A 10,504-nucleotide genomic window follows, 5' to 3' on the forward strand; every position below is an offset into this window, starting at 1 on the left:
ATACCTTATTGTCGGATATTGTGGATGAAAATGAAAATGCAGCGAAAGAATGCATTGAAGAGGATGTGCATGATGTGGAAGTTGATGCTAAGGCAGTTTTGCAATCATTTGATGTATTCTATGATCGTGTTGTTATATTATTTTTTACCGGCAAACTCCCATATGTTAATTGGATTAAACAATGGTTGAACACAATCGTGTCACCAAATTGTGTTGAAAATATATATGCGGGACCACGAGGGTTTTATGATGTGGTATTTCATTCACCGGAGCATCGAAGTGCATTGTTGGTTAAAGTTCCTGTGTTTTTTGATAAACGATTGGTGCATGTTATGCAATGGTCCCCTGAAGTGGATTATCATGCTTTGTTAAAACAAGAATGTCCTGTTTGGGTTACAATGGATTGTATGCATGCTTTTTTATGGCCACTTTTACAAGAGTTGATGAATCAAATGGGTGAAGTGTTGGTATCTCCACATGTAAATGCTACAAATAAGTGCACATTTTGTGTGTTATGGGATACAAGTCACAAGAGGCCAGGATGGGTGTGTATGAATGCTCCTGGTATGAGAAGTCTTTGTTTTAAACTGAAGTGGGAGACATTTGCAGGTCATTGTTTTGGATGTGGTGAATGGGGTCACTTTATGGCGGAATGCCACGGTCATTGTCCTTCAACTACAGAGGTTCCTATTGAAGGGAATGATAAGGAAGGAGTTGGGAGAGATGTTGGTGTGTCAGATTTTGTGGATGAAGGAACATCACCTAGAGCAGGTTATAAAGAGGTCTCACTTCAAGGTTTGGGCCCTAAGAATAAGGGAATTGAATCTATGGATATGGAAAAACAAAGTTTAGTGGTTAAAGATAAGGGGGAAAAACCGTTGGGTAGAGCTAGTAGTGATGTTGTTGACAAAGATTGGCATGAGGTTAAGGGCAAGTCGAAAGGGAAATCAATGAATATGCAGCGTAGTAGCTTGCCCACTACTCGTGTGACTACTTGGCAAGGTAATTCAGGAACTAGGGAGGGCCCTCGAAAAGTTCCTTGGCAATGACAATCTAGGGATAAGGGATTACCCCTTCACCTTCAATTTGATTCATTGGGACGAGTTGTAAATTCATCAAATTCTCGAGGTTTTCGTCAAGCGGGAGGACCTAAAAAAAAGATTACGATAGACAACCCTAAGGATGTGGTGCATGAAAATCCATATGCAGTATTGGAGCATGCTTTGAATAGTTTCATGACATCGGTTGCTCTAAAGGAGCAAGTGCTCCCATAACATTGTTGATTGAATGAAAGTGGTAACATGGAATGTGAGAGGGGCATGTTCTCCTCATAAGAAGTCTATACTATGGGAAACTTTGTTAAGTAGAGAATGGGATGTAGTATGTGCAGTTGAGCATAAGTGTCATGAGTTAGCAGGATCCACAGTGCATTTGCGTGGATATTCATCATTTTATGCAAGACATCTTAATAATCATTATTCAGGTATGGTATTAATCGTGAGGGATAAGTATTATCCTCAAGTGGTGCATAATGATCCTTATGGTCGGTTTTTATTTCTAGAAATCACTTTTTTTGGCGAGGTTGTGTGGGTGGTTGGGATTTATGCCCCTAACCAAGCCACTCATATTATGGGGTTCACTCCTTCAAACCCTATCTATTGGATGTCCAAGATTACTTATGGGCGATTTTAACATGTGTGTTGATGCATTTCAATCCATGTCTGAACATTCAATCATGGATGATCCTGAGCAACTTGCTTGGGACTTATTGGCTATGGAGGTTCTGAAGTTGGATGTTTGGACATGGTTGCAAGGGAATGATCTAGGTTTTACCTTCCAATTTGCTCAACATAGACAAACATGGAGTCGGTTAGATAGAATGTATGTGATGCATGATGATGCTTTTTTACCGACATCACTTCGTATGAACGTTCTACAAGATGTTGGAACTTCAGATCACTTTCCTATTTGCTTGGAGGTGTGTAATCATGCAATTGACATGTATAAATCTTTACTTGGAAAGCCTCCACTACGCTTTAACTCTTCTCTTTTGCTTCAACCTCACTTTGATTCTCTCATGGAGCAAATTTTGGTAAATTTTTCTCAACAAGTGAATCTTAAAGGAGTTAAAGCATGGGATATTACATTACGAAACATTAACATCATTCATCATATGTATGGAGTAACCAATGCTCAATGAAGAAGAGGTCTTATTCGACAATTCTCACAAGTTCTCTCTAGGTGTAATGCATTATTGATACATACACCATTAGATGAGGAGCTTTTGGATATTCAGAGTCAATTGCATGTTATTATTTCTCAGTTGCAATGCCAAAGTTATTGTTATGCTAAGATGCGACAACTCAAGGAAGGACTCATTGATAATCAATGTCAATCTCATTTGTTTTTCCAAGCATTACATCCTACTTATGCTCGATCTAATGTGGTACATGTGAAGAAAGGGGATGAATTGATAGTGGATCCTACAACAATAATTGACATATGTCTTCATTACTTTAAGGAGTTGATTGGTCCACAATTGTTAATGACAGATGAGGTGAGTAGAGCACGTCATGAGTTTTATGATGTGGTTGGATGTATTGTGCATGATCTCATTAGTCATGAATTGGATGCAGATTTCACTGAGGATGAGGTGGATGTAGTTTTAAGGCATCTTCCTAGTGGTAAGAGCCCTGGTTGGGATGGCTTGACAAATGAAGTTTTTAAGAGGTATTCCAACATTTTAAAGGGGCCCTTGACTTTGATGTTTCAGCAGTCTTGGGATTCTGGTTGTATGCCTCAAGCTTTGAAGATTGGTCTAATTAAACTAGTTCCAAAGGTGGCATCTCTTGAGTCATTTCATCAATGGAGACCTATTTCTTTGATGGGGGGGTTGTACAAGATATTTACGAAGGTCTTGGCAAATAGATTACAAAAGTATTTGCCAAAGTTGATACACCCCACCCAATATGGTTTTATTGCAGGTAGAAATATATTGCATAATGTGTTGAATGTTCAAATGGCCATGGATTATGTCATCAAGAATTGATTATGGTGCAATTAGATTTGGAGAAAGCTTATGATCATGTTAATTGGTCTTTTGTTTCTGGGTTAATGCATACAATGGGCTTTGGACCTCGTATGTCTCGCCTCATATTTTTATTAGGACAAGATGCAGTGTCTCGAGTAATGCTTAATGGAAGAGTTACATCAGATATTGCCCTCACAAGATCCATTCGTCAAGGATGCCCTCTTAGCCCATTGTTGTTTGCTATTGTTACTCATCCTTTGTTAGTGATACTATCAAGACTTGCAATAAATGGTGACATTGTGGGTTTACACCTTCCGTCCGGAGGGCAAATAGTAGCACAAGCTTTGGCAGATGATTCTTTCATGTTTTTACAAGCCTCACGGGAGAATCTTGAGAAGGGGATGCTTGTATGGAATCAATTTGCATTGGCTTCCGGATTACATATTAATTGGAGGAAGTCTAGTCTCATATCATGCACTGAACGGGATTTGGAATGTTTAGGATGGCAAGGATCCGTGGTGATGAAAGGCTCTATTTTTCAACACTTGGGCTATCCATTAGGAATGAATGTTACAAATGGTCAATTGATTGAATGGATGTCTAGTAAGTTGAGGGATAAGTTCATGTATTGGAAGTCACAATCTTGGCCATTTCATGTTCGCTTGAAGGTTGTACAATGTATTATGGAACCCATGATATTATATTACTTGCCATTATTGCCATGGACAAAGAAGGCGTTGAATTCTATTTTGCAACCTCTTCGATATTTGTTGTGGAAGAAGAGGGATAAGATGGGAATCACATGGATTGCTTGGAATCATCTAGCAACCCCTAAGCGATTGGGGGGGGTTGGAATATTGAACTTATCTATGCATATGATGGCTCGTAGATTTTCATTATTACAAGACATGTGTTCAAACTCACAACCATGGATATCTATTGTTCGATATTTCATTGAGAACAAGGGTTTAACACATGGGAGGACAACGATTAAGGCTTCATGGTGGCAATTACTGAATGGATGTATTTCACTTAGGATTCCGGGTTCTTCATGTGTTCAACACTTAGTTACCTCATGGCAAGAAGCACTCTTGTTATGTGTATGGAAACCATCATCTAGTAGAGAGCATTGTAACTCTTTGCAAAAAGAGTTACTTGTGTCTTCTCGGTTATTATGTTGGCTAGGAAAGGAGAGATTGCGTTCTCAATTTAATCGTTGGTTTGGTTTGGGGGTCAAAGAGGTGGGAGATATAGTTGAGGTTCCATCTCAAAGAGTGATTGCAATGGTACTTCGTACCATACCATGCAAGTCTTCAAATACTTCTCGAGGTCAACATCTTAGAGGGCAAAGCTCGCGTCAACCATGATTTAAAAAAGCTTGCTAGGTAAGGTTACAATAAGGTAGTAGCTTGTCTTCAAAGACCAAGCGATTATCATTGGATGGGATCTAAAATGGGGAGAGCGAAGAAGTGGATGGTTCTCTCTCATTCTTCCCTTACACTTGATAGCTCCTTTCTTTGTCCCCCTTCATGTTCTAGGAGAGACATCGCTATTCGTAAATCATAAATGAAGTATACAACATGTAAATTATTGCATATTGGGTGGCACATCACCAAATCTAGGTAGCATGTGCATTTTTTGTGAAGCTTGATGTATATTAAGATCACCTTCTTAAAGAAACAACATGGTGATACAATAGCAACACACTTCCAATTTTGTTGTATAGTTTTGCTTAAGCCAAGTCCCAAGTGATCGAATCAATAACAAATCAAGCATTAAAACCTTCACATTACTCACCATTCTGTTTAGCCAATCTTACATTTAGATTATGTTTGGAATGTACATCTAGTATTTTCTTACCAGCTCGTTTCCATCAAAATGTTATCATTATTCTCCCAATATATTCGTATAAACAAGGAAACATCAAACATGAGATGTTCTCTGAAGTCTAGGGCAAGAATGGAACCTAATCTACTCAATTTCAACATCTTCACATCCATAATTAGATAACTATTTCAAGATCTATTATCAGATAATTGTGTAAAAAAGAACTACGATTGAAAGTAGACAAAATCATGGGAGACCAGCTTTAAACTGTAAGGTTCCAAGAACGTGATGTTTCAAGAGCCTTGCACAAAGCTTCTTTGAGGATCAGACTACAATCATTTGAACTATTTCCATTATCGAGACCTCTTGCAATTCCAAATAATGAAAAAGTGACGAAAATATTTCAGATTTTTCCATTTAAAGAATAGAATTATGTTTTCAATTTAAAGTTTTTTTCGGATGAGATAAGTTCTCTCCATCGAAATATTAATTTCCCACTTGCAGAGGATCGATCTTGCTACTTCTGGAGAGCAATAAGAATCTCAAAATATTATCACATTTTTATAATGCCATTTGGCAAGGTTCTCCTGCCTAGAGTCAAGACACTAAATAGTGTACATATTTACATATTTGGGTTATTACCTTTATCAAGCAAAGAAGCAAGGAAAACAAAAATTTCACAAGAAAAAAAAGGGACTATTTTGAGAGAGAGCGCATAAATCTGTTGAGTGAGGCAAAAACTCCCATTGCCTTAGTAAACGGAGATGGTTCCACATTTTCTTCATCATTTTGGCCATCTAGCAACAATAACTGCACACAATCACACCATAAAAGATCAGTAAAGGATTGAATCTACAAATGTTTCTATACTATTTGGTATAAGGATCACATATCCAATAAAACTGTTAATAATTACATCAAGATCATCGGGATATGGCCGTGTCGGCTGTTCCATGGCCAATTTATATCGTCCTGGCTTCTCTTTATCATCAAGAAAGACCTGCCATAACCTATATCATAATAACAAAAAAAAAAGTTCAAATGCAAATATATACCATAAAAATACAGTTAAAAAACTGAAACACGACCATAAAAATTTGCATATGAATCCTTTAAATATGTAATGCGAAGAAAATTTCAAAATTCAATGAGCTAGATGTATTTGATCAATGAAGAACAATAATGAACATACCCCGGATATCGTCTGAATATTGCCCCTTCTGCAAGAGGCCTCATATGATAGACCACCGTGAAAGTACTACATCAATCAAGGTTCAACAAGAATGAGTTTATTTGGAAACATTAGAAGTTAAAAGGGGCACTAACATTGTATATATGTGGAATTTTACCTAATAAACCTATCCCTGAACCTCCTTACATTTAGGCCAATTCCCACATCACCACTAAAAAGCCTCGGATTCCACATAATTAATGGCCTTGGCTGTCTCAATAGCAAGGAGTAGCACTGTTCAGTTTAATAATAAAAAAGGAGACATTTGTTTTAGTTCAATAAAAATCATTTATACCCACCCTACTCTCTGTGTCTTCAGCCAGCACTGAAGCAATTTTCTGGACTTCCGATAACATCTGATAATCAGGTACCACTAATATAATTACATCGTCGTCATCACTGATCGGCTTCCGATCGTTTAAACTGCAAAATCACCACAAACCATTGTCTTTACAAAGTTAATTGGGATCTCATGCCCAGTGCCTAAAATGTACTTAGTCATTAACTCATAGACCTCATGCCCTGTGCCAAACATGTATTTATTCATTAACACTAATGTTGCAGTTGATAACCAGTCATGTTTGATTCTATTTATAATTCTAATACTTTGCATTCCATACAAAGCTTATTTTTCCCATGGGCTTGTTTGTATATCGATTCTTAGACTAATTATGATATCGGCAAAAAGCTACATCTGATGTGTGCCACAATCTACCACTGTTCAGAATGCTTATGTAAAGAGTTTAAGCTACTTTTCTTGAAGGACTATGCTAATGCTATAAATTGATAATACATATGCCTGATTGAAGTTTCGGTTTTACTTCCTTAGCATTTGCATCTCTTTGTCTATGGGCATCTTAGACAAGTTTCTATCTCCCTCCATCACAATTATCAATGGGCTTGATTGACTTTTGGAGGGCATACATCACGATTATCAATGATCTCCCTCCATTTCTATATTGTTAGAGTAGCTTGAGTCTCCTAAATGGTTTGCTAACAATAATACAGCCATGTATCTTCTGGAGAAACAGCAACTTTATCATGAATACATTGTGAATTACATTATTATACAAAAATCATTTTAACAGGTTTTCATGTAGGAGGCGAAAACGCTAAACAAATAAGCTTATCAATATAGTAGCATAGTATTACATACTTCAAGATTCCATCCTGATCCAACACTCTAAAATGTACAGAGAAACAAATTTGAAGGTTGGTTCTGATATACAAAAACCATATTATACTGTATAAAGTAAAAGCTCTTGAATTTTCAGTCTACCTCCCAAAGCTAAATTTTGCATCTGGCCAAAGATGCTTCAATAGAGCTGCTGCACCAGCATCTGGAAATATGGCTTTTAATCGCTGCACAAAAGCTGCATAAGTCAAAATTTATCACTCATAGAGTTGAGCAGACATTTCACAATTATTTCCTATGGGTTTCATCTTACTTTATAACATTACGTTACATTTACCTGAGTTTTAAGTTCTCCATGCAATGATTCTAAGTAAAGTCTTGCAAGATCCCATAATTTCTGTTGCGCACCTTCTTCATTCAGATTCTCCAACTCTGGCAGTTGTAATTCAACCTACTTGAAATTCATTCTCACTATCTCTACTTTTTTCTCTCCCCTCTCTTGTATAATATTTTATATGTATACAAATTTTAGCCTCACAGGTCATTTTGGCCTTTTGAACATATTAACTATAAGATTTCCACTTAACCATTCTCTGCCCCCTCATGACTTCCAGGAAACTACAAATACAATAGTGTGAAATGAAATCCCATGGTATTGAGGTTCAGTAAATAGCTCTGTGAACTAATATATAGTTCCATAAAATAAATAAATAGTTAATATAAACCACAGATGCATAATATACATACATACATATATATATATATATATACTTAGAAGTTGGGAGGCTTCAATAAAGCTCAATTCTTTTTTTAAAAATGTATTTCCTAATGCCAAATGGCTGTAATTTCATATAATTTTATATGGAGCGGTTTCCTTTCAAATGAGACTGATTTTTCTGTTGCCCTGATTATTGTTCGTTGAAACTCGTGAACATTATTTGAAACATTCCTTTCCCTCATATAGGTTAAAACCTCTGATCTCTAGCTATAATTTACTCATATACAAAACCAAAATACATACAATGGCTCTGGTGCCTCCACCAGAAATATAGTAGGCTGTTGATTCACTAGAGTGAACAACTGCTCCTTCAATGTCATCTGGCAGTACACTGCAGAAATAATTATTTCATAAGGGAAAAATACTTTAAACCAAGAGCAAAATTATTTTTTTAGACACATCAACATCCATTGTCTTCACTAATTGTCCCTTGACATCTACTTCAAAATGGGGTAGATTTTGCAATTTTCAGATGTGACAAAGAACATAATTTTTTCATTAAGATATTATCTTCATGCTGACTTTGAACACGCCTCTCCCCATAAATTTCATATATTTAGGATGAAGACTGTTGAGCCAATGTCCCATAAAAACCTGAGTAATTTGCACTTGCAATTTTTGAAAATTAGCTTTCAATTATGAGCTTGATTGTAAACAAAATGGCCATTTTCTGAGCAAGGTTAGAAGAAAGACCTTCAAAATTGCTAAATTTCAAACAAAGGTTTTACAGAACTTTTTGGGAACTGGTTTTATGCTATAGCTTTCTTAGATAAGTACTTAGTAGAGACCTTGAAATAATGTTTACACATTAAATCGTACTCTTTCCCACTTCAATTTACTTATTGCCATCTTCAGTATCAAGCCAAGACTATGTGAATCTCTGCAATCAGTACAGCATCGCATTCTTCTTCAACTCAAAAATATAGATAGTAGTACAGCATTTTATAACCTCTACCTTGTAATTCTTCTCCATGAGTTATTTTCCTCAGTGAGAATTAGGAATTTCTTTTTTCCCTTTCGTTTTTGTTTTTTGGAGATTCCATGCAATGATTCTCAGTCATGTTTGTTACATTCCCCTATTAAAGTAAACAAATAAGTTACACAGCTCAGGGAGGCAAAGAACAAATGGAATTTGCTACATAAGCCGGCTAGAGGGAGTAGTCATGTCTATAGAAACATAGTAAAGGACATATTAATAGCTGAAAGAAGATTTACATGTTCTCCTTTTACATCCCTTTCAAGGAAAAGACTGGAATATTTTTGGCCCTCCAAAACCCAAATCCATTCATTGTAAAACGACAGCAATCAGTATATAGAAAGAAATAATAGGTGCATAGAGCCAGAGCAGGCACTTCAGGGTGGGGCCTGGACGAATCCCCCCATCCAAACAGGAAGTATGGCCGAGCCTTTTTAAGGCATTGATATGTGTCGATTTCTCACTTCTATCGTTTTATCGAGTTCTATCAATTTCTACAGTCTATAAAAACAGAAGGATTTACCTATCTTCAGCTAGTGTATCATCATATGGATCAGAGAGTTCGGGGATGATCTCCACTTCTCTATGATCGATGGTTGTGAAGACAGAGCCATTACTCTGAGCACGAGATTTCGCATCCTGCTCTTCTGATTCTTCTTGGCCTTGTTCGAATCGCTGAAACTTGGCATGCCTTCGAAACCTCGAGGAGGAGGAGGAGGAGGAAGAAGCAGAAGAAGAAGAAACAAAAGGAGAAGAAGACGGGAGGGGAGAGAAGAGAGAGGGTGGGAGAGCGTGAAGTGCAGAGGAGAAAGAGAGAATTGTGTGTGCCATAGCCATGACACACTGATCTTCTCTCTCTCTGTCTCTCAGTGGGTCTCTGTGTGTAGCAATGGGCACGGTTCGGTTCGGTTTCAAGGCAAATAAACCAAACCGAATCGAAACCAAACCGTTTATATAAAACAAAAACCAATCCAAACCGGTTAGGGAAAAGTTGAAATCAAATGGAACCATTTAATAAAGAATTTAAACCAAACTAATTAAACATCTAAATAAACAAAAATACATTAAATTAAATAAGCATTTAACTTAAATTGATTAAATCAATAAAAAACCATTAAATTAATAAATTATTAAGATAAAAAAAAAGTTAACCCTAAACCCAAGTTTTAGAACCGAACCGAACCGTTTATCGAAAATCCAAACCATTACATTTTTTGGAACCAATAAACCGTTATACCATGGCTTAACGGTTCGGTTCGGTTTGAGCCAAAACCGTGCCCATTGCTATGTGTGTGTGGTCTAGGGTTTTGGAAATATCAGTCCATACCCCTCCCTTCAAAGCCATAAGTTTTCTAAAATATCACATCATACCTCTCCACTTCAAGAAATAGAATCCCAAGAGTAGTTTTTCTGGTATATAGATAAGAGGATCTCAATAGATTCTACCGGATGTGGAGAATCTGAATCTCACCCACCCAAAATTCGAACTTCGTTCTAATCTCTTTTCTTTTCTTAAACAATACTAG

The 10,504-nt window shown here is 36.8% G+C and overlaps 1 protein-coding gene across 1 annotated transcript; it reads right to left on the reverse strand.

Moving 5' to 3' along the window:
- Positions 1-5,244: 5,244 nt before the first annotated feature.
- On the reverse strand, positions 5,245-9,852 carry LOC147860795 (uncharacterized). The gene is made up of 9 exons (XM_087323826.1): positions 9,502-9,852; positions 8,246-8,333; positions 7,562-7,675; positions 7,369-7,451; positions 6,389-6,512; positions 6,208-6,299; positions 6,051-6,116; positions 5,775-5,868; positions 5,245-5,668 (listed from the first exon to the last, which is right to left on the reverse strand). The coding sequence occupies exons 1-9, from the start codon at positions 9,813-9,815 to the stop codon at positions 5,555-5,557; spliced, it is 1,089 nt and encodes a 362-aa protein (XP_087179952.1). The 5' UTR covers positions 9,816-9,852; the 3' UTR covers positions 5,245-5,554.
- Positions 9,853-10,504: the final 652 nt, after the last annotated feature.

Source organism: Azolla caroliniana, unplaced genomic scaffold (assembly GCF_043228905.1).
Source record: "Azolla caroliniana isolate FFs.n. ecotype wild unplaced genomic scaffold, voAzoCaro1.0.p SCAF_8, whole genome shotgun sequence".
Classification (NCBI taxonomy): domain Eukaryota; kingdom Viridiplantae; phylum Streptophyta; class Polypodiopsida; order Salviniales; family Salviniaceae; genus Azolla; species Azolla caroliniana.